Source organism: Vidua chalybeata, chromosome 1 (assembly GCF_026979565.1).
Source record: "Vidua chalybeata isolate OUT-0048 chromosome 1, bVidCha1 merged haplotype, whole genome shotgun sequence".
In the NCBI taxonomy this organism is placed as follows: domain Eukaryota; kingdom Metazoa; phylum Chordata; class Aves; order Passeriformes; family Viduidae; genus Vidua; species Vidua chalybeata.
In genome coordinates, this window is record NC_071530.1 from 50090961 (window position 1) to 50117296 (window position 26336).

The window sequence follows — 26336 nt, forward strand, 5'->3', positions numbered from 1 at the left end:
ATGGTTATTGATTTTTTAAATTAATAAATCCTATTAATCAAATGAAGTATCTTTCCCACTTATTCTAGGAAGTGATCATGAATAATTTTTGCTGGCAACACAAATTTCCTGAAAACATAATTTAGTATCCATATGTCTTTTCAGTAAAGTGTCTATCTTATGGAAAATCAGAGGATAATTAAGCTTTTTGTCTTCTCATATTGAGTAATCTCACACAACAAAGTATTTCAAAAGGTATCTGGGAAAAGGATCTTGTTGAAGTTATTCCTTCTAAAAAGAAGGAGGTAATCTCCTTTTATATAAACACCTGTATGGATACAGATCTCCACAAAGAAATCTGCAGGTACCTATGTATGGCACATGCAACAGGCACATACAGGCACAAAGGTTTAAGAGGACAATGAACTCTCCTCCCCCAGATTATAGCGGCAATGATGTTGCGTGAACCTGATTTTATAATAGACTGTACTTTTCTCACACTCCCTTTAAACTTTAGTGAATCCTAACGCTGTCCTCATATACACCCAGGCAATGTTGGCATTGTTTATCAGTCACAAATATATGTAGGCAGTATATGAAGTAATTGGAGGTGATTCATGGAAAGAACGTACATTGCAAAGAAAACATGGAAAAGCAGAGAAAATGCATGTGGAATTATTCACAGAGTGAAAAGGGGAAAGTATTTCAGGCACTCTGTTTCAGGCAAAATCCGGAAAAACATTTTAATAGACTGATTTGACAAATAACATCTAGCATGAATACATAAAAAGTACAGTAAAAAAATACTCCTGGAATAAGATGTGTCTGGGGCGGTTCATAGCTCAAAAGATCACATGTATATTAATAATCACACCATATCCATGCTCCATATTCTATTTGCATGCATTCTGCTGTGTTCCAGAGGTTTACCTGAACTCACTAGGAAAAGCCTGTATGATATCAAGGGTGGGATCTGGCAGCATTACTAACAACAAAAACCAATTCTTACAAAGTAGTTCCAGACATTAACTGATGACTGTTTAAAGCGGGCAGAAATCCTTCCAAATACACAAGTTGTAGCTCAATGCCCCAGGCTGTCAGGGTAGAATGTAGGAAAGCCTAACTCTAACCTTCAGAAGAAGGGTAAAAGCCCCAACCTCAAGAAATCAAACAGCACCACCTCATCCATGAAAATAGGGCAGGCAATGTTTTAATAATAGTAGAACCCTTGTTATCTTATGATGTAAAACAGAGGGCAATTAATGAAGAAAAGACCAAGAGAAGACCATAACACAATAGGAAATGGAGTTCTGATTTATGCATTGGAAAATGCCAATGTGTATGTATAACTGGATTATTCATACAGTTCTTTCATTCATCCCAGGAATGAGAGTGAAGAAAGAAACACTGGATATTTTTACTGCATATTTGCATAGGAAAAATATACTCAGGGTACTGCAAATGCATTTAGGATACAGGTAAGGAGAAATTCTTGACAAGACACACAATGATGCACCACCCAGATCCATTTTGTCTGAGACATAAATAAACTTTTGGTCATTCACCAGGAAGGATAACTTTTCCCCAAAACAATCTGGGTTTGTGAAGAAGCAACGTCTGTGATCATTTCTGTGAAAACATTAACCATGACTGATTCCAAACAACTTTTATAAAACATGATACAATAAAAGCAGTGGGGAAATTATTGACTTCTTTTGATTTTATTTTAAGAAATAAAAATAATGAATCTTTTCCCATAATAGGTAGAACACATTCACATAGAGAGAGGGTATGAGAAACAATTGGTTTGAAACATTCTGCTAGAATTGCCAAGTTAAAACTCATATGTATAACTTTTTCTTAAAAAGGCATAGCAAAAAAAACCATAGAGTTCACTGCACTGCAGTTACAATTTCCATAGAAGGTTTCTAATATTCACAAGGCTCTTATCAGCTACTGCTATTTCTAACAAACACCAAAGCAACATGTACCCTTTTCCACATTAGTGATACTAGATGAAATCTAATTCCTACATAACAGCAATGAAAACTTGGAAAATTAGCAGAAATAGTTCACCAGCTAAAAGAATGATGAAGATTGAGAAAAATTAGGAGACTCAGTGATTACAGTATCAGAAAAACTCAAAGAAATTGGTAAGAGACAAGCAAAGGGGCAGAGCAAAACAGAGAAGGGTTTATTAACAACTGTCTGGAAAAAAAATGACCTCAAGATAATAATTTATTTGTCTACCATTTACCTAAGAGGACTAATGTGTATTTCATGAGAAACATTTAGCATATGAATTATTTTGTGCTTCTGTTGTATGGCAACATAATGATGACTAATGGAAAAAGAAATCCCCAAAAGCTAACGGTTTCCACTTCTAGAACAAGAGCATGTAGATCAGAGTGGAGCAAGGTATCCTTGTGCTTTAAAAATCACTGGAAGTTGAAATCAGCTTTCCTAGAACATTAAGAAGAAGGGGTCAATAAATATTATTAAGGCTGGACGACATAGATGACAGCTTAGGGGCATGTTTTCTGGAATAAGATTGAAAACAGAATGATGAAGCCAGAGCAAGTTTAGAGAGACTTCCATTCATCACTGTAGTACTGCAGAAATCCCATTCCTCCCTTAGATTATTTTCCTGTTAAGCAGGAATTATATCTGCAACTAGCACTCTAGATCAGTTAAAGTTCCTAAGTTCATTAAGTTCTGATTTGGATGGCTACTGAGGAATAATAGCATATTGCAATTTTAAACTTTGGTTTTATCTCAGTCTACACATAAATCTTACTTCCTAGTGGTATTATGATTGCTTTATTGTAACTGAAACAACAAAACATCAAATTGAGTTTTCTATTTCACCTGTTTAGCTCCGAAATTCATGAAGCTCTCGTCTCATTTCCTCCAGAGACAAACAGGCATGAAACAGTAATTCATGTACTGTAATAACTCTGCTATATGTTTTTCATATGCTGTCTGCAGGCACAAGTGAATAGGAATAAAAATTGGATCAAAACACCAACAGATCTTGCTCTGTTCTCTGTATCTATACTTTTAGCTTCCACTCTCTGATTATTTGTTACAGTTCTTATAGCTCTGGGAAATGACAGACACAGATACTGTGAATACAGCAGCCCTTCTCCCTTCAGGGTTTCATTCCCAGGGTGAGAGGAAGGATGGCAGAATCAGCATGCTGTTCCCTCCCCTCTTCCTAGGCAAAGGTCTGTGGCTCATGGAAAATTTCATACTAAGAAAGTCACAAGTGGGTATTATTAGGAGTCTCATGAAAAGAGTGGATGAAGATGTACAATTTCATTAACTAACATTTTGCATTCTATGAGTATACTGTATCACTGCTCTCTGTATAATTTTGTTTCTTACAGCAAAGACAGGAAGGTTCTTTCTATAAGAGTAAATTGATACTATATATTGCACTGCCTCTTTCCTCCTTGTTAACCAGTGGGCACAAAAGGACTTTCTTCCACCTCCAAGCTCCTTTTTGCGAATAAGGTAAATATCCTATCACGTCCCATATCAACTGGAAAGTGTATGGGCATCAAGAACCCCAGAAACAGACATCTGTCTGCATGTCCTCAGTAGTAAACATATTATTATCCTCTCAAAATGGATGTTTCCAAGGGAACAAACAGAAAAGTAGATATGAGAAGTGCAACTGTAAAAGAGAAAAACAGCCCCCAAAAATGTGCACATTATTTTTTCTTTCAAATTTACATATATTTATGTTGTTATGTTGCAATTATGATCCATGGACTTACTATTTAATTCATTTATTAACTGCCACAGTTGCCAAGATTAAGCCTCTATCATGATAATAACTGCATACTCACAAAGAAATTACTATTCTAAAAACATATCTAAATAGACAATTAGAAGCATCAATCTCACGCTGATACAAAAAACCAAAATCAAAAACCAACAAAACCTGCAACAGTCAGAAACCTGTACCAAAGTCAGGAGCATAAAGGCTGTGACGCAACTGCAGCCACTGCAGGATCCCTGCTTGAAAAGAGTTTCCTCATAAATTTATAGTGTACCTGTAATTTTACTGTTTCTTGTGATAACACAGTGTTTTTTTCAGCAGAGGTATCTGGTTTTGTACTTCCTTAAGAAAGTCACCAAGCTATCTTGACTAATTTTGTTTTTTGGATAATCTTCAGTGAGGCTTTGAAACAGACCCCTAGGTTTGAACATAATTCATAACATATTGGGCAGCAAATTCAAAACAAAAAGCCCCAAAGCCAAAACAGTAAAGACAGAAAATTGCATTTCCAGATAACCTTTGCTGATTACTAGACAAGGACTGTTCATTCAGCTTAGAGCAGAAAATTGAACCAGATGACCTTCTGCAGTACCTTCAAACCTGAATTATCCTATAGCCTTATAAGATTCCTAGGTATGTTTTCAGAAGTCACTTATGACTTCATTTACAGGGAACTTACTACTGTATTCCCTCAGACTAAGTAGAAAGGCAGTGGCATTATTACCTGTCAAATCACTCCCAATCCCTCTTGTCAGCAACGATTTTAAACTGTTTGCTAGGAAGTGCATGTTATTTTGCTGGATGAAAACTCATTATTAAGAAAAAAAAGACATGGACATGAAACAATAAAGTCTTTAAGGATAAAACTCATAACAGAAGAATAAGAATTCTTAGTTTGTACAGACTAATTTTCATATATCCCTCTGAAAATCACATGACAATGAGATTTCTTTGAGTGCTGTGCCTGCAGCCAAAAAAACCCTCACAACAAAACAGGCTTATTAATATGAAGGTTTTTCTCAAACACGGAATTTTGATGCAGTTTCTGTTTCATATCAAAAATGTTATTTAAGCTATTATTAGCAGCAGAATCAGTGGAATTATATATATCTCTGCCTTGTCAGGGAACACCACAACAATAAGTAGCAAAAGCTGTAGTCCACTTACAGGTAATACTTACCTGTCATTAATAGAGCAATAAACAGCTGGAGTCCTGATTTGCTTAAATATGTTAAGTGAGCAATTTCTCCCTGGGAAGGAACTATATTGTAAAATGACAAGATTCACAAGAAACAAAAAGTGAAAAATTTGAATTGCTTAACTATCTTCTCAGTTTTCTCAGTTCTCTTTGATGCACTTTAAAACAAAAGGACCTTTCTATCCTAAGTGTTTTTTAAAATCTGAAATGTGTATGTGTAAAGGTCAAGGCCACAAGCGCTATCCTGATCCCGTGATACTAATAGAGGTTTTACTGTTGGCTGCAATACTGCAGAATATTTCTCAGAAATATTCCTGAGAAATACAAAAATCTTTATTTTTTTTCTTCTTCTTTTTTTTTTTTTTTCATTTCTTTGTGTGGGAACTGTACTGCAATGGTTTATATACAAAGCTCAGTGGTAGAAGATGCCACATGAGTGCTTTGAGATGAATAGTGACATAATATATTCAGCAAATATGGCAATCCTCCAGAACAGAGAAAGGTATGAAAAATTATTTCCTTAGTTTAGAAAACATACACTGAAGCCAAGAACCCATAGAAAATGTATTGGCCTCTTTCCCACTAACACACAAATCACTGCGGTTCTATGTGTACAAACCATTACAGGTGTTATGCAAACACTGCAGTGTGATTTTTTGTTGCTGTCTAGGTAAAAATAATCTTTGTTGCTTCTTTCTCTCGCTTAAAAGGAAAAAAAAAAACCAAACTCACATTATAGAACATCTGTTGAAACTCACTTTCTAGACCAAAACCAAAAGGCTTATAAAGAATTTCTAAGAGAAATTATTTTTCCATTTATTTTTCCATATGAAAGGGGAAAACATGAAGAAGTAGATACCTGCAAAGTATGCTCAAAATTTTCTAAGAACCTTAAAAAAGTAAATATTTTGAACTGCTTGTTTCTTAAAAGAAAAAAAAATTCAGGAAGTTATTATTTTGTGTGCTGCTTAATTGTCCTTTAAATCTAGAAGCCAAACACATGAAATTACAGTATATGTTTATTTTATTATAATATAAACATATATTAACAAGTACAAATTGGTCCTGAAATAATAGTCTTATACATATCATAGAAGAAGAAGCTAACACTGCACTCTGTGCTGACTATGAGCTTTCTAAACACAATATCTCCAGGTCTATTGTCAAATAAATTTGCCTTCTAAATACCTGCCAAAGCTACATTCATATACAACTTTTCTGAAGCATATGCAAGCAGGGAACTTGTATCCATCAGCAGAATCTAATCAGAACACCTCTAGTTTTGAACATGATTCAGGATTCTGTATATTAAGGCTCAAGAAGGAAGAAATAATTTTCCACATTGCCGGGTCTCTGTGCTACACTAAATTAAGCAAAATAACAGCAACAGAGACAAACCATGCATTAGAAATAGTTAAAAAACAGCAGGGAGGATGGAGAGGAGTAACAAGTATTAGAGTGTCTATTAACTAATGGAATGCTTATGGAAATAGGAATAAGATACACATGCATTCCAAGTGAATACTTATATATAGCATCATAAGAAAATATACAAAAATTTTTTTTGAGGGAAAGCAACCTAAAGTATAACACTGCAAGCATGCAGCCACCAAATTAATCTGAAACACATTTGAATTGCTCTTATCACAATGAACTCAGTTCACAATCACAAAAGTGTTTTATGTTTCCACTTATAAACCAGTCTTCCCTAAGTACCATTAAGATTTATTCAACATCAAAATCTATCATACACAATTAGAGCATATATAAAGTACTTGCTGCATATTAATAGAGCTTTTAAAATACAATTCCTTCTTTGTGTACTAATTCTGGAACAACTAATAATACTTTTGTCTTTATTGGTTACAGGTAACATTTGTTGAGGAGGCACATACAGAAAGGGTCTCTTTTCCAGTAAAACTACACAGCAAAAGAGGAATCTTATACTTAATCTACTTGTAGATAATAGCATATAATTTCTCACACAATTGCATTACTGACCATGCCATTCTCTACAATGTATAAGGCATCTGATTACCCACAAATGCTCTGCATTTAAGAAACTGTTTCAAAAGTGTTAGTGGAAAAATTCTAACCTTCATTCAACCAGTGCCCTTGCTGACTGTAGCATATGAAAGCTGACAACCAGAAAAAGAGGATAAAGTTCAAAGCAATTTTTCAATGCCTCTATTGATTAAACTTTAAAAGTTACTGTGTTTACTGAATGCCACCTGCTTTAAGGAGCAACAGATTTAAGAGGAGAACAGACAAACACTTGTGCAATACCAATCATTTTAGTAGTGAGCAAACAGGCAAGTTTCCTTAAGAAAATAATGTCTTCTCTATTTTCACCCTCTTTGTCAACTTTAGCAAAGGAGAACAAAGAACTCAATGAATGGAGTTACCTAACAGCAATACCTGTTAAATTGTTGAGATAAAGATCTTTAACACCGTATTTAATGCATATCCCATTCTCAGCCTACCTGGTGTATTCAGCAGCCGGGACATTTTGCAAGAATAGGAGATAAACTGCTCACAGTATTCAGCACTACTGGTAATGGCAGAAATCTGGTCCATTGTTGCACTGTAGTTAAGCTGCAGCACAGATAATTTCTCTGGGCTGTTGCCTCCCACAGAAGTCTGCATTTGCAGATCATGGTACACAGTTGTCCATACTTTATCCTCTGAAAGAGAGGGCAAGAAAGACAAGAACTGGTAAGAGACAGACCATGGAACTGAGTTCAAATAAATTTAGGCGTTTGACAAGAGATAAAAGTGTTCTGCAAGATATTTGTTGATATTTGGTAGTGAGGAAGGAGGGCACTGCACATGAAAGGCCATCATGTGACAACATAGTTTCAACTATGAACTGATGAAGGGAAGAAACTCTGATCACGTTTATGAAAAGATACCAAATATACCATGTGAGAAATCTTCCTTAAACAACTGATGCTTACAGTTACATATGGAATGAATAAGGATTAACTTTGATTAGAAAGGCAGACGCCTGATGCCCTAAAGATGCAAAGCCTTTATGGGAAGAACATTCACTGTGCATGGTAAATTGCTGTGGGCTGGAGAGAAACACTGCTTTAGTAAAGTGGTAGTAAAATTCTCATGTGGTTACACATTTAGCAATTAACACTGAAAAATTTTCCACATTTTTTTACCCAGGATGTATTCTATGGTAAAACAAAATTACTGCTTACTGAGACTTAAATATTTTAAAACAGCAGCACCATATAACTTTACTGATTTTGGTTATGGTATAGGTAGCACCATTGGAACTAATCAAAGTAGAATGGAAATACAAAATCTTCTGTTTAGTTGTGAAAAGGCACAAAGAAGCAGGAAAGACAACTTCAAATTTTTTGATAAGAAATACAGAAATATTGGCCAAATCTCAATACCTGCAACAAACTTTTTTTGCAGGGTCATGCAAAAACTGTGTTATATCCAGCCCAGAACAATATCTGTATGCATTATATTTCTTTGAAGTACTGAACAGCAAGTCACTAGTAATGTTACTGTGAACCATTTGGCAGTAGTTACCAGAGAAGATTTAAGATGAGGTATTATAATAATGAAACAACACATTCCACAGACCTTTTATAACAAGATTTGTTGAAGTTGGAAGGTATTTTAGAAAGGAAAAAAAACAAGGCACAGAAACTTTGCTGTTATAGACCAACCATTTATTTTTCTTAGAGGGACATTCCACTGAACCAAAATGAAAAAAATATATTATCTGAGTAATATAGGGCTTCAGAATGAAAACTATGAAGATTCAGTCAATATTATTGATACTGTCTTCCTGTAAGAATACTATTCTATCACTTAGGTGTGAAGAATTTTTAAAATTTAGGTTGACTAGGTACTACTCCAAAAATCCGCTATCTCAGCTGATATGTACTACTCATATTGCGCATCTCACACAGGCAAGGGCTTAAATAGTCTATTATGCTCTGTAAGTAAACCACAGAAAATTCTCTTTTCTCTATACATTTACCTGAAACGCATCACCACAAAACTTCCTAGAAGTGAATCAGATTTTGTCAGTAATATTTGTTATGTAAGGTTCTTTCACATTTTTAATTTGTTTTTTCTGTTTTTCTTTTAATTTTTCTGCCTTATATATTTCTACCCCTGAAGGCAAAGAAATCTGTCTTGGAATAAAAAAATGCAGAACCTTAAAAACATCACTAAGAATCTATTCTGGTGCCTTAAACTGGGTTGTAGGAAAGCCCAGATTCCCAAATGAGTCAGGCCTTTGCTCCAGCTGTTCTGTCAAGCATCACCACTGACCACAGTTGTCCTTCAGAGATGCAGAAACAAAACACACTCACACTGCTAACTTTGCTGTATTTATCACAAAAACAGACTCTCCAAAGAGATCACCTGGCATTTTCTAAGTATACTAATTCACCTGACAGATGCACCTTACAGAGATAAAATCTATAAAATGTAGTGCATTGCAGTATGTTTTCAATTTTTCTATGTAAATCTCTTGCCTGTTAATGCAAATCTCAGTCATTCTAAAACTTGTGGCCTGCACTTTGATATTTTAACTACATGGAAACACTTTGCCGAACTGACACACACTCAAAAGTTCTTCAGTACTTCTTCACCAAGTTCATAGGAATGTGCTCACATACACTGATGAGTTTTGGTGTGACCCAGAGTAAAGATAACTCTCCACATTATGATTATCCTTATCTCCAGGATTCTATACTCTGCCTTATTTTCCAGTCTTAATTTTTACTGCACAGTGTCAGGCTATTTTGGATTATATTGGAATCATGTAGACCCATGTGTTTGCAACTGATATGGTGTTAAGACTTTCTAATCAAATGTTCAGAGATAAGGTAAACAAACCAGAAAAATCCTCCACAGGTTGTACACATCACTAGCCAAATGAGATGAAATTCAGCATGTGATGCAAGGTGGTTATTATTTTAATATTCATATACTTAGTCCAAAGCTTTTTGTAAAACACAGCAATATTCTTGGATTGAGAAAAAGAAATTAAAAAATCAGGAGAAAGGAATCCCACTCCCAGGTACCAATAAAAAAATTTAATTGTCACCTGTCACATTATATAGATAATATATTCCCATTTTGTTAAGAGCCTGGTATGGAAGTTTACTGCAGATTCATTTTCAAGAAAGGATTGAGATAGTTTATACATTCACTGACAAAAACCTCTCATTTGCGGCAGAAAGTACTGCCGTCAGTAAGGAATGTACTAGGACAGTTAGTGCCTCATATTGGATTTTTGATCCAGCAAAGACTTCTAGACTAGCGACTAAGAAGGTACAGAATGTGACTAGCAATAGGAATCGTGTTAAGCACTATGTTTGAAAAGGAATTTTCCTATGGATAGCAGATTCTAGCCGAAATACAGTCACTTCCCCTCCAAGTTAGGAAAAGCAACTCATCTCTTGCTGTCTAAAAGATGATGGGAGATTGATTAGCATACATCTGGTCAGATACTGAAAATAAACTAGGTCTTATTTCACTTGCAACTAATTTTTTGATAGTCTGGCTCAAATGACCCACAAACACATTCAGCAAGCTATCTTGTCCAAAATCTGGAAGCTGAAGCATCTGTGCCTGCAGGTCAGGCACAGAGAGAGTGTAGGGCAAAAGTTGCAGCTCATGTATAGAAAGGAAGCTCCTTTTCTGGGTAAGGGATTTAATGCTCTTCACATATTTTCCTGATTTAACTGTACAGCATTGCCATGACACAAGGACCGAAAACTGTACAGAATGGTAGGGCCTTTCCTGGGCTGGGAAAACACATTAACAGGGTAATGTGGTCACAGACAAAAATCCACCTCCCCTCCACACCAAATGCAGATTCCCGAATTCATATAGTTATATACTTGTGGGGCTGGCTTCAAGGTGTCTGGAAAGACTCAAAGGAGATAGATGCCAGGCAGAAATCTCAACCTTATCTACTGAGTGCTGATTATAAACTGCTTTTTGCCTTTCAGTCTTAAAAATTTGTTAATGTCTTTATACTTCCCATGGAAATCAGCTAGGCATTTATAACTTGAAGATAAGGCCAATATCTTCACTCATGTTTTCAGTTTCTCAGAAACTCTTTATTTCTTGAGTGCATTCTTGAGATAGACTGAATCAGTACCCTGCTTGCAGTCACCTTCTGTTACAGAAAAGGTAATGCAGATAGTTCACACTACCTCCAATACCTTTATCTTCACCATTTATGGCATTGTCCCCATGTACCTGAGAATAGGATATGGTATTCATAGTTAATATATCCTTATTTTCTGTCAATAGTACACAAAAGTCCCATTTAAGATATGCAGAAGTGAACGATCTGTCCTAGTTAACAGTAATTTGATACATATTCCTGGCATTTACCGTCACTGCAATAATGGAATGAGTATTCCCCTAATACAGAAGCAGTTATTTGAAGAACACCTGGCATATGGCTATTTCTAACCACAAATGTTTCAAGACAATTTGTCAGCCACAGCTGTATGTATGACTTATGCAACACCAAAATACACTTCCCCTACACATGGAAGTATATGAGGTCCTAACTGGATTTACTAGGCTGATTCTAGCTTTCCTACTGGAGGACAGAGTACTAGCACCAGCTAATCCCTAACACTTCAGGAAAATAAGGGGCTCCAAGATGACCACTTCTTCTTTCAAATGCATGTCTTAGAGCTTTTTAAAATGGTGCACAGCGTGTTGCAGTTGCATAGGAAAACAAATAAAGGGGTTCTTCCATTATTTTGTTTTTAGCAGTGAAGTATGATTTTCTTCGAATAGAATGTCAAAAAGCCAGTAACCATAGATTCTTAATAGAATTCATAATGGTTTTCACTAAGAACAATCTAATTAGATCCAAACTGCTGATACATTTGATGCAATTATAGAGAAAATAGGTTCCCTGTAATTTAGTCTGTACATTACTCTTTGCTGAAACTGTTCCTCTCTAACAGATAGATATTATAGTAAGATTAAGTTCCTTAATTTAAGAATATTTTTTTAAGAAAGGAAATGACCACTAGTTTCCTTAAAATGACAGTAAAGTAACATAATTTATTTTGCTGAGAATACTTTTCAGTTGCAGTGACTGACTCACAGTTCTGCCCACTCACTACTCCTTTTTCCAATAAAAAGTGAAGTAGGTGGCTAATAAAATAATCAATAAGTATTAGTAATGGTTCACTAATAAAAAGAGAAATGAAATTAATGGTTTCCTTGATCACCAGCTATTCAAGTGATTAAATCAAATATTAACATAAGGGATTTTTCCCACTTAATAATCAATGTATTTCATTATGTTATGATGATATTTATCATTACAGTATTGAGTATCTTGCAGATAGTCAGTTTCTTCTGTTACTGAACTTTCCTCACTCATTTGCTTGGTGCTCAGGTAAGCAAGACTTGCTTCTCACAAACAAATTAAGCAATCTTTTGTAATGATAATTACTGATAATAAGTTTGAAAAATAAATTTCAGAAAACATAATGCTTTATTCCACAGCTATGGATATATTTTCCCCCTTTTATTTTAATCTACAGTTATATCTATTGCTATTAGAGTTTTACCTTTTTTTTTTTAATTAATGGACTTATATGCTTAAGATATTATTTTATTAGGTATTTTCAAGATCAAAAAACAGTTTGATTTCTCAGGAAAGATCATCTGCTCTCTCTCTCCCTCAGTATATCTGTAGTGGGTTTTTTTGATGGATGCATTTTCCTGACCTCAAATTTGGCTGATGTATGAGAACACCTTGGTTCTTGGTTGAAGTCTTGGAGAAGATGATTTTGAGAATTCCTGAGCCTATAAAAGCCTGGAGGTGGTTCTTTACTAGACATCCTGATTTTTACCACCAACAGTGTTTTTGTCCCTTCAAATTAGATTACTACAGTATGTTCTACAATACGCTACACTACAAATCACTCAAGAAACTAGACTGGATAGCCATTTAAAAGTGGACTGCCTTCTAGGGAGGACAAAAATTGGAATTGTAATCATCTCATATTATAAGGTCTGCAGTTTTATTTTCTGATAAGAGCTTACTTGGTATTGTTAAATTGTGTGGGATGGTAACACAACAGTCATTAGCAATGTGAATAAACTAAGCACCTTTTCTGCAACAGTGTTGTTAGACACAAGACCTGATATACATAACTGATGTGGAAAAAATTACAGCAGGCTATGTCCTCTTCTCTATCGTTTTATATTTCTCTTGGTGTGGGTTTATATATAAAAGCTCAAAACTATATATAGCAATTTAAAACTAATTCTGCTGTGGACTTCAAAGGAGCAACAGCTGAGTTTATAAACATGAAAAATATATATTCGTTTGAAGTTAATGAGTGCTTTGACAATCTTGCCTGAGATTTGCAAATGTCAATTTTGCAGTACAGTTACTTAGGTGATATGAATTGCTATCATCTTACTAATGTAGAAAAAGGGGTTAGACAGAGAAATCCAATATTCAGAAAAAAAACAGAGTAATTGAAGAGTGTTCTTATGAACTGAATTCTATAGAAAGCAAAGTCAGTTAGTTTCTTAATCTATTTAGGTGGGAAATAGGAGCAATCCCAAAATGTTTTTTAGCTATTCCTGCATTCATTTTCTATGTCTACTCATTTCATTCCTTCCTTCCATTGTTTCTTGATCGAGATAATAATAAATCTTCAAATTTAACTGAGACTCTTATATTCTTTTTTACTTACGATTGTGTCCTGTGAGGCAATACACTTCCCTTGTATTTACATTGTCTCTTTCATAACAGTTCAGGAAAGAGGAAAATTTTATTTATTTTGTGAACTTACAGTGATATTGAATGATATCATTTTCTAATAATTTATATACTTATATCCAATAGTTTACATATATATTTATATACTGTATATAATACAGTATAATTTTTATATAATTTATATATTTATATCTGATAAATTCAGTTACTTTACAAAATAGAGTGGAATGAAGTGACCAAAATACAATTTTCAGGGAACCAAACGTTTCTAGAGAAGTGATAGTGAAATGGCTGTTCCAACGCAACTTGTTAGAAATTTCAAGGGACACTAGTGAAGTAGTAAGTAGAGGATGAATTCTCTGGATTACTAGAGATGATTTTGAACTATTCAATACAGATGTATATGAAAAGCTAATGACAAGAGTACCTTGAGAAACAGAATAGAGATCACTCATGCCTTTAAAGAAAAAAAAACTGCAACAATAGATATTGTTATGCTGAAAAAACATTACCTGGGGGAAAAAGTTTAAATGTGATTTGGGCCCTAATGTCAAAAATTACCTCCTATGGCATGAGTTTAAAAAAATCCTCTATTGAATGGAATAATAAATAATGAGATACAGTATAGCCATATGAAGGAGGACTTGGATCATTTAAGTGCTGGTCTAACAGATGGCAATTGCAGTTCAGTTTAGATTAAGGAACATTAAAGTCAAGAACAAAGGACATAAAAAAATTAACAGTGTGATTGTTTTCAGCACGGTGAGCAGAATATGGGCAAAGGATGAAAACTTTTTTAACAGTTCGATAACTGAAGAATCAACAACTGATTCTACTTTCTGAGGAGCAGCCTCATATACAAACAAGTACTATACAAATGGAAAGATCAAGTATGCCTCCTTTAAGGTATCTTTCAGTTCATTCTAGCATATCATAGGAGCATATGCACTTAAAAACCAAAATCAGCTACTGTCTGATTTTTTCTTTTGCAGAGCAACATAGCACAATCCTTTAGCTATGATCCCAAAAAGGTCTTCCCAGAATCACTGAAAAAAAGCAACACAGTTAAAAAATATATATTTCAAAGCATATACTGAAAAAAATGACTCTTCAAAGCTTTCACTATGTTAGCTTCGACCATAAGAAACCATTTCCTGAGCTGTTCTGGCTGACTTTCTATTCTCATGGAGAGACAGAAAGAGACTAATGCTACCACTAAAAGCTCCCCTTACCTTTCATTCCACCATCAGCTAAGTGCTTGAATCCTCACCATACTCTTCACTGATCCAACAGTTCTCTCAAGAAGAACATACTACACTCTCCTCTTTCACATCCTGCTTACCCCACTCTGTAGACAGACAGGAAAAGGAATATAGTGTGCTGAACTACCCTTTCTAATTATTGCATCAATAAACTGAATGTTAGGCAACCTTCTAAAAATCTTTCTTTTTCTTTCAAAAGGTTCCTCCAGATTGGAGAACTTACACTTCCAAGTTTTAGTGCATGTTCTTGGTAGTTTGCAATTATTTCATCATTATTCTGGATCATATTGGCCACATTTAAATTTTGGAATCCCATTTTAATTACTACATAAACCTAAACAATGCCTAATTAAATAAGAAAAACTACCATTTATACATATTTTAGTGCAAAATCATGTTTCCTGTATTTTTTGACAACTGTGCTAAAATTTCTTTAGATACTTCAAAAAACATTGATATTGGATGGACAAGAAAGACAGTAGAATGAAGTTTAGTTATGTTGCGACTGACAGAAGAATTTTGACATTTTGAAAGTCTTTATTTGTAATCTCCCAAACAAAGCATGACTTGAATTCTATACTAAACTACCATGCCATGCATTATTTTAAAAGACATTCCATGAAAATTTTTAGTACACCTGTGGTTTGATATATGGCACAGAGTGACATTAGAGAGGAGCAAAAGTCAATCAGACTTCAAGTAAATTCAGCAAATTTAATAAAGTATGCTTAAAAGATTTCTCTATTCTCATTTTGTTTCAATCTAAATTTGAGAGTAGAAGAGAAAATACATTAAGTTCTAAAAATTTGTAAAAAACACAGCTTGGTCCTGAGAAAAGACAAACTTCCCATTTGCACTTATGAGTAGTAAAGTTCACAAGTATAATTCTTCTAATGGAAGACTTAAAAGTACTATAAGAATGGGGAATAAAGATCATGCTAGACCAATAAGAAACTTTTAACTTCTGGAAATTCTTAAATGTTAAGTTTTTCACGTCTTTGTAGACAAAGGATGCCTTCTCTTTCCCTCTCATCCCAGGACTACCATTAAAACATGATTAACCCATTGGAGGGGACATAATTTTCACCTGAAGGAACAGAGTGCTTTTATACAAATGATTCTTTCAAGAAAATACAAATTAGCATTTTCAGAAACTCCAACCATGCTTGCAGTATCCTTTATGCATCTGTAAAGTTGCACCCTAAGTGTCATTTCGATCAAAGACAGTGCTGTGTAAAAACACTCTAAGAAAGCCCAGTGCTGCACCAGCTGCCTCACTGGCTCCCTGCTAACAGATATCCAACAGATTCTTGCTTTCAGAAAGTTCTTTCTAACATGAGAAGAAATGAAGGAATATATCTATTTCCATAAACCTAGTTTTCCTGAATAGTCTTTTTATGATTCAATATAGAAATCACAGCATCCAGAACACATTACAGAATTTGGAGAAGAGGGTGGCATATGAGAAAATGAAGGTCCTTTTTTACTAGATCTAATATTACTTTCTTTTTCATCAAAGGCTTGCATATACTATTCCATATACTCCAAAACCACTGAGAAATATAACACCGTCTATTAATAAATTCAACACATCTCATTATGTAGAAATGATAACTTTTAAATTAATAATTCTGAGATGCTGAAAAATTCATGATTGCACATAGTTGAACTTTGTAGTTCAGGTTCAACAGAATTGAATAGCTAAGCCTTTTGTTGTATCATTATCTGGAAAAAGAGGTACTAAACTGTCTCTATTCCTACTGAGATATGAAATATATGCAGAAACCAACAATTACAACAGCAAAACATTTTCTAGAGCAATGAGAAATTTGCATGGAAACATCTCTTTGCATTCACCAGCCTGATATTTAGAGGTTATGGAGAATACTACACTGGATCAGACAAATTCCACGTATGGTCAAGCTGATTCCTGCAAAAGTTGACTACCGCTTATCCATGTACTCCATCTTGCTTGGCCTGGACCTACCCTTGGCCTCTGTCAATCACTCTTTACATATACATAATCTTTTCTCTTGGTAAGTATACATGCACCTCATGTAACTTTCCTGGCAACTAAGCTGCTTGACTACATTTTATTTAGAATTTTAAATGATTTCTCCATCATAATATAAAAATGTGATGTCTGGAATAGAATAAGTACTTGTGAAGTGAAATTTTCAATAGTGATGGAAACAATTTAGCAATCAACTACTTAGGGGTCTTCAAGTGCCTGTTCTAATTATTAACTGATTTGCTATTTATTTTAGTAGGTTTCCCCACATTCAACAGGTAGGAAATTTCTTTCCTTGAAGAAGACAAACAAATTATATCCCCTAAATATTATGGCAGCCCTCTGAATTCCATAGGGTTCTCCAAGAATAATGAAACTACCCATAGATCAAATTAAAATAGTGACATTCAAACTGTCTATGAAGTTCCTTTTGCCCATCAGACATATATATGTACATGTGTATATTAAGCATACACAATGGCAGATAATTCTAAATATTACCCACTACATAGGATTAAATACTTGAACCAAATGTTGAGATTTTATGAAGGCTATTGATTTTGTTACACTCTGAGGAGCTGTAGAAATCAATCTCCTTGCAGATTTCAAATGCAGGTTTTCAACTTGCATAACTGACTACACGTATTTATTTCTTCCATACTATTAGAACAATTCAAAATGCACATACACACAAAATTTTGGTGCATAATAAAACAAAAGTAGACACAAAATTTCCCCAATTAATTCAATGGGTCAAATGTTTCATTCCATGTCTCTAAAAGAGACTTCTGCATTGAGAGGGGAAAGAGTAAAAGAAAAAAGGGGAGGGAAAATATCCTAACCCCCTAAAACTCCAGGTTCATGGTCCACTGGGTGAAGAACTGGCCGAAGGGCAGGGCTCAGAGGGGTGTGGTGAATGAGGCTGGATCTGGCTGGTGACCAGCGATCAGTGGTGTTCCTCAGGGCGCAATTCCAGAGCCAGTTTGTTCAATGTTTGCATCAGTGATCTGGATGCAGAAGTTGAATGCATGGTGAGTAAGTCTGTGGAGGATTCTAAACTGGGAGGTGTTGTTGACTCTTTCAGGGGACAAGAGGCCTTGTACAGGGATCTGGATAAATTGGAGTACTGTGTAATCATCCATGGCATGCAATTTGACAAGAGTAAATGCTGAGTTCTACACCTGGGATGCAGCAGCAGCAGACACAAATCTAGGCTGGGAGAGGAGTGGCTGCAGAGAAAGGTCTGGTGGTGCTGACTGGCAGGAGGGTCAACAGGACCCAGCAGTGTGTGCCCTGGCAGCCAGGAGGGCAAACCACATCCTGGAGTGCACCAAACATCATCAGCCAGTCAAAACAAGTGATTATCCTGCTGTACTTAGCACCAATGTGGTCTCTCCCTAAGTATTGTGTGAGGTTATGGGGCTCATAGTTTAAAAAGAGAATTATGATACTTGAATGCATTCATAGGATGACACCAAAGCTGGGAAGAGGCTGGAATGTCCTCTGAAGAGTGACTGAGAGCACTGGGTTTGTCTGGTTTGGAGAGGAGGAGGCTGAGGGCTAACCTCACTGCTCCCTACAGCTTCCTGAGATGGGATAGTGGTCTTCAAAGTGTCCCACCACCAGTGTCTAAAGAGAGCACATGAGCAGTACAAGTTTTTCTGCCCGGAGACCTGTCCCTCCCTTGCTGGCCTTGCACTGCACACAGCTGCTGGGTGTCCCTTTAAAGTAATCTGGACATTCAGACAATGTGAGCATGGGGATTTGTACCTGTACATTGCTTTGGGTATAGAGATGTCAGAGGTGAAAGCAAGGCTTTTGGTTTCCTATGCATGAACTGTGCACAGAGTAGAGCACCTGGGTGGGATTCAGACACTGTTCCTTACCCAGCACTGATACATTTCCTTACAGTGGGGTCTCAATTTCTAGTGTCCAGAAAACTGTTTCAAAGTAGCTGATGTTGCAACTCAAACATTTCAGTAGAGATGAAATTTCACTATGAAGTAATCTACTGAGTACCCATTTAGTGAGTAAAATTTCACTAAACATGCAGACTGGATAGCTCAGGGAAATTTATCACAAAGTAAAAGACTTCCATCATTAATTCAAGAACAAAAACTAATCCCAGTTATTAAATATAAAACCAGCTTTCATTTGTAGCAGTTTTTTAGCCCACGCAAAAAGATTGGATCCCAAAAGCAAAGCCATCTATGAATATATCTGGCATTAAAATTTCAATGCTGAAATTCAGAGAACACTAAATTCAACAAAAGCAAAAGATCAAAATAAAGCTTTTAAGAATTTCCTAATAATGGAAAAATATTTGCACTATATAGAAAAGGGGTGAATAGTCCCATTTTCTTAAAAATCTATTTTACTTCAGTCACTTGGCAGATATTCACTCAGGCATAAGAATATGTTGGAAATAAATGAAAAATAAAGATCTTTCTTTTTGCCTTTTAAAAAATGAACAAGCAAACAAAATGCCCCAAACCTAAAAAACATACCTACTTAAAAGAAATAAAACATGAAATAAACCCTGGAATTTTTTACAGAGGCAAAAGGACAGACCATTTGAGGGAACTGACTGCCTCAAGACATCCACAGGTCTGGGCCAGGATTTAGGTTTACTTTTATTATTTGCTCAAAAGCACACAGATAATACTGACAATTGCTCCACATGCAGTGTCATTCATGAATATGAAAAAATAACTTAGAAACTATATAAAACAAAAAACATTATTGAAAAGTGAATAGGAAGAGAAACAATATTGATGTTGGTATTAAAATATTAGTTTAAATACATTTCAACCAAATGTTAGCAACTGAGTTAATAGAAGACATCTCCCAGACCTGGAACAGAAGTAATTTCAAGAGAAATTATCTTTGCTCTAGTTACACTTTCAAAAAACATTATGTGATTTGAGAATATTAAAATTTATTTCTTGAAAAAGTGTCTAGGTTTGGCACTTCACTTAATACTAAAACCTGTAAGATTGATTAGTGACTTCTACCTAGGAAGAAGGCTGAAACAGCAGCTACTCTAATTTGATTCTTCTGTCTCTGATGTAATGAAAAATGTAGTTTGCTGGTCTCTGGCATCTGCAGTGCTTCTTTTCCACTGCAGATGCCACAAAGCTCTGCAAAGCATTTGAAAGTACAGGTTTGCAATACAGCTGGGCATTAAGTAACACAGTTTTTATATTCATCCAATAGTTGCAGCAAAAATCTGCAATGGTGTCAGGCAGAAACAAAACAACCGCTCAGAGCTCCAGGACGCTGGTAAAGACTGCAAAAATGTCAGAGATCCCCTCTGAATATTAACATTAATTAAGTAGATTAGTGCCTTTTTTTTATAGTTTTCATTTATCATATATATGTAATTTATAAGTAATTTGGTTTATGCAATGAGATAGACAAGCCATGAATATTCATGCCAGTGCACAAAGTGAGTTCATAAGTAAGTCCTTTTGCTAATAACTCTTGACGAGAAATACTTATGCATATGCCCCAGTTGTTTCTACTCTGCCTTGCAGAGATGTCAGTCACCTGAATAGTCTCAGTACACTTTTTGGTTAGCATCCAATTTGGTTGTTCATCAGATGCTCACCATACAACACAAGTAAGATGGACCATTTCAGTTTAGTTCTGTGGTAGTTACCAGAACAAAATTAGCAATAATGCATCTTCAAGTAGAAAAATTCTTCTGACAGAACCATGTCTGATCTACATCCACAAATAATACATACTCCGGCTTTGGAGAGCTAAGTCAGCTTCTATGGGATATCCATGTCTCTGTGAGAACACCAATTCCTGTCCACCAAGCTATTGATAAGAAAAAGGGAATCCAGTTGAATAGTGATGGTCTTAGGTATCCAACACAATTATTTACAACATTGCCATTTCAAATTGTTTTTTGACGGTATTTTTTCCTACTACTACTGACATGATATTAAACATATTTAATTTTTTTTATCACTACTGACAAGCTTAATTCCACTATAGTCAGCAAACGCTCGTCTGAAAGAAAATCTACTGTGATTTCCATCTGTGATGCACAAATGCATCCCAACATGAAGATAAAAAGCTATTCTCTTTGGAGGAGTATCATCTCAAGGCTTAGGGTACTACTTTGGCAAAACCCACAAAAATAATATTAGGAGGATAATAATTTCTTCTCATCAGTATTCCTAACTTGCTTACTATTGAATGCTTCAGTGTGTGCAGAGTTAGTCTAATAAATCTCATCTAGGGTAATGGAAGATTATTACCTCAATAGCTCTCACTCAGGGAAGCATATCCTGAAACATACTAGATAAAGCCAATATTTCTAGGCCTCCTGAATAAAGGAAAACTTGGGCTTGGCAAACAGAAAAAACTCTAAAACAGGAAGCATAAAAAGCATGTTAATGCTCTTAATAATGTGAGCTCTGAACATAATAAAAATGAACTCAGACCCCTAACGTTGAAACATTTGGCTTCCAGTACAAAAGTGGAAGGAAATCCTTACACCTGTCGGTTAAGACTTTCCTGAACAAGAGACCTGGTTTGCAACTGCATCTTTCCATTCCAAATCTAAAAATTTTCTCTGCAAGTTCTCTGGCTGTAGATGTTCCCTACTTACTGAACAAAGTTTCACAGCTCATCTTATGGTCGTGTTGGTTGGACTCTTCTCCTAAACCATATGGAATGCTAGCGTTAGTTTGTTCTTAAGTTGTATCTTGTTTATTTCAACCATTCTTCACTTTCTGGTGCTGTGGAGAAAGGGATAATCTCAATAGGTTGCAACCAAGTCTGGTTCTTCCAGGAAAATTCCTCTTTAGTTTTAATGGATCTAAGTGGTCTCTTCATAACATTTTCTGATTGACTACCATATTTTCAGAGGAAGTGCTACTTTCTGTGGCCTTGAAGCTAAAAAAAGGCCAGTTTCCAGATGACATCAGATTTAAGTAATTTTTGCCCTCGTTGCTATCCCCTTTCAGTCTTTTTCCCACCATGTGGAAGAGGTGGAGGGGAAATTACAGCATACTTCTGGTGCTGCCCTAAAATGTGTACTGAGTGCCCATACTCAAAATTAATAAAAAATATTGTCTTTAGGTTCACACTACAGTTACTGTGCTCTTTTGTAGAAAAGCACTAAGACTAATTTAAGGTGATAAAATTCAAACATGTAAATAATTTTGTGGTCTTCTAGGAGCGTTCAAAGGTAGCCTTCACACAAAAACTTCATAACACTGTACATTCACATTCTTACATAATCTATACAAATTCACTTATTAGGAAGTCCTGGGAGTGAGACATGGGAGAATGATTCTGTACATCACCTGCCTGCCTGGGGAAACTGCATCAGCAGTACATTCCCTAGATGTGTAAGTACAGATCAAAATGGATATCTTCTGCAGCTTATTCATTGCCCAAGTAATTTCTTTTTATAAGTTGTCTTTCAGAGCATAAAAGAAAGCCTGAGGTTTTTTTAACAGCAATAGTGACAATACAGCTTACCTGCCCTTCTAGGCAAATTTATTTAGAGAATTACACAACAAGGTGGCAGCACTGCACCCAAATGCTGGTTGGAAAGTCTAGAGTAGAATGAATCTCTTTTCACTCCTAGAAATTACCTGTAATTTTTTCATCACTTGACTATCTGTTTCAGAAATAAGTGAACGTGATATACCGTTTGTGGTCTGAACAGGACTTTAGATATTTCCTGTCCTAACTACTCTGCTCTTTGAACATTTAGTTACATTGGTCAAGTTTCAGAGAAATTATCAATAAGAACAATACTCTGCACAGATAAATGGTGTTCTTCCTAGTCCCACAGTCAACAAGACAAGGCAGTAGTATTGATGCCTCGTGAAGGCTGTCCTGGAACAGAGTCTAGATGGAGTTAAAGAATAAAGTACGTATTTATTAAAAGGCCTCAATGGATACACCTTGGGCAGTACAAGAGTCCAGTCAGAGCTACACCCAAGATGAGCCCAAAATGGTCACAAAATGGACGACTGGTCACGAGGTCTCTCACATTTATAAGTTCTGGTCCATTAGCATATTAGAGTTAACTGTCCAATTACAGCTTTAGGTTATGAAGTCCCATCCTTCTTGTTTTTCTCTCTTCGTTCCGCCATTGTTTATGCTCTTGGCCCTGAGATTTGGATCATTTGTCCTTGGGTCCCCAGCTAGAGAAGGAATTGTTTTGTCTACCTACTCTGTGACAAGAGCTTACTATCCCCTAATATGAAGCTCAGAACTACACACTAAAGCAGTACAGAATCTGAAAAATATAAAAGCCAAAACCTGAGGCATCAGTAGCAGTCAATAAAAAGTAGCCCTGGATAGGATTTGATGAGAAGATGTTCTTTGCACTGTTGATTAAGGACAAGGAAGCAGTAAGGGAGAAGCACATATGGAAAAGCATTTCTGTATATCACAAGTCCCACATGAACTTAGTGACTCACACCTTCCAGGCTTTGAGGCAGTACAGCTAAAAGCCCATAGAAGCATAGAGCAGCTTTCCCAGTAATATAGGGAGTACGCAAAAACACACACATCACATCATCTGTACCCCTCCCCACCAAAACAACAGAAAAACTCTGAGAAAATATTATCATCACAATAAAATAAAGTTTGCAAAATACCACCACCAGCTCCCACTATTTCAGGGGTAATTTAACTGTCTAGCCTTAACTTGACCTTAATTTTCTGACCAAAAGCAATAATAAAAGTTCTACAGAAAATACAAATTTTGTTTGACCTTTCAATAATATTCTCTACAGGAGCAATTTTCTAGGGATAACTGAAGCATATCACTGGCCTGAAGCAGCTTGTGCCAAGTTCCCTACATCCCCAGTAGGAAACAAGTGTGTGGGAGTGAATCCAGAGCTAAATATTTGCTTCTAACATTCACAGTAACAGTTTGAGGTAGATGGTACTGCTCATCATTTTATTTCCAACCATCCCTTTTTTCGACTCCCCCAGTTATGGATGTATTTCTTGAAATATAAGCTTGTGGGGTCCTTCAATGCAGAGAATTCTTAAAAGGATTGTTGTATTTTAATTTCTGAGAGCTTGGTTTCCAACAAATGAGGAATAATTTCTGGTTGCAGGTGATGTGAGGATTTTTTGCTTCTCCTAGACCAAATAATTCAGCAAAACAAAGACTCTGCTTTATTTTCAACTAAGTCTTCTGTGTCACTCCCAAAAGACAATTTGTTCTTGTGCTTTGAGGTCATGATACATTTAGTCATCTTATGCCTGATGTATGAATGTTTACTCCAACTACGAGCATCTGAAATGCATTAAGATGATGAAATTACATGACATACTTTTATTCATGTATATTTTTATATTATGCTTCAGAGTTTGAAGTGGGGCAGAAAAGAAGAGGAAGAATTACAGGAATGTAGTCAGACAGCCAGAAATGTTTCTATTACTTGGTGACTTAAGAAGCCACCTTGAGTGTCAGTGATAAAGCTTGTTCTCTTCTGAAACAGAGCAAATCAAGAACTTTGTCCTGGAGGCAGACTTCACATTATATTTTTTGTTTTATGGTTTAGATATTTTCTGTGCAGTTGTAAACCGGGATAGCTTTTCTCTTTCTACACATGCAAGGGTGAGTGCAGAAAATATCTATAGATATTCCAACATTATTTAGGATCATGCAAATTTAACATGATTTACTCAAACCCTAAATTCATGACATCACATTTTCGTTATTACACATTTTTGTTTAATGAAGTCACCAGGTGTTCATTGACAACCTTTCCCCTCCTCTACCTCCAAAAGTTATGATTTTATATTATGAGGAGCCCTGAGATTATTAGAACCTTCATTTATGTGTGGAGGCTGTTTCTATGGCAGTGTATGTTTAAGTGGTAAACGTTATAAAAGGTAAGTAAACAAAACCCCTCGCAATCCTATGGCCCTTCATACCAGGCTGTAGTCCTTTACTCTTCTATCCTTAAAAACCTGACAATATGACAAACTTGACATGCTGTCACAGGACACAGAAATAGACCGCTTTCACTCATTCCTCATTCCTCATCTAGATAGTGGCTTTAACCAGTCAAGCTCAAATAACTGCCAGGCACAAGGGCACCTAACAATATCACTTTTAAGTGATAACCTGAGGCACACCCAACAAACCAAACAGAAAAACATCCTGATTTATTTCACAGGGACCCCAGACAGCAAGCTGCATCTAATCAAGATGAGTCCAGGTAAAGGCTAATAATTACAGTCTGTCAACTGATTGAGGCTGAGTGAAAAGTTGTATCCAGATGGAAAAACAACCATGATAATTTTTGTAGCAAGTCAGTACTATGTTCCACAGCAAGGGGGAAAAATACTCTAGTCAAATTTGTTGAGATACATTAAAGTACCACAACAAGCAAGAAAGCCAAACTTGACATAAATTAAAAATAACAACAACAAGAAAAGCTGATTAAAAATGAAAATGTGTACCCATGAAACCTAGAATAAAAAGGACATGCCTTGTAAATAAGAGCAGATGAAAATATAATCAGTGAACTAAAGCTGAGATCCAGGATGCTTCAGTCAACTTGGCAGGCAAAGATGTAAACATAGTCTGCTCTGTTTCCAGGTTTCTCACGGGTCTATTTTACTCTGATGCTTGGAAGATGAACTCACCTTAGGAAGAAAGTCTGCCATCAGAGTTGCTGCTCTAGACATGATGCCCTGATGTTTCAATTACTATTTTCTTCTTTCTTTTTTTACAGAGAATCCAGCATGACAATCTAAAACAGTGTCCTAAATACATTGATACTTCTCCTTTTTTTTTTTTTTTTTTTTTTTTTTTTTTTTTTTTTTTTTTTGTTATGTTTGTTTCTGCTCTTATTTAATCTGCAAGGAAACAAGCTTGGATACCCTGCAACAACAGCCCCAATTCATTTCAAATATTTGTTTCTCTTTTTACCTCTCAGATGTAATTCTAACTTGCAAAAATGACTGACAGACTATTAAAAAAGCCTCCCAAAACCCCTCTACAATGGAAAGAAAAGTGTATGAGATGCTGTTATAAATAAAATCTTCATTTCATATGTAAGAATTGAGACAATGAAGCAATTTTTCTTCCTCTATTTTAGGCAAGGGACTCAAATATTATTACTGAAAGCTTTCTGCAATGAGATTACACTAGGTAAGGTCTCTATAATTGAACAACTTAGCATTGCCCAATGACAAATTTTGGTTTTTTTGCCTTTAAATATGTATCAATTAATTCTATTCTAGTTAACAACTAAAAAATATTACCTTCTTCCCTAAATCTTTACTTTATTGAATTAAATTGCTCAACTTTTCATTATATATATATATATATATATGTA

General features: G+C 35.5%; 1 protein-coding gene across 1 annotated transcript in view; it reads right to left on the bottom strand.

Moving 5' to 3' along the window:
- The window catches only part of CNTNAP2 (contactin associated protein 2), a 1037491-nt gene that overhangs the window by 296038 nt on the left and 715117 nt on the right, over positions 1–26336 (bottom strand). The window contains exon 13 of the mRNA XM_053940221.1: positions 7448–7648. Within this exon, the coding sequence (XP_053796196.1) occupies positions 7448–7648 (201 nt within the window). The remainder of the gene's footprint in view (positions 1–7447; positions 7649–26336) is intronic.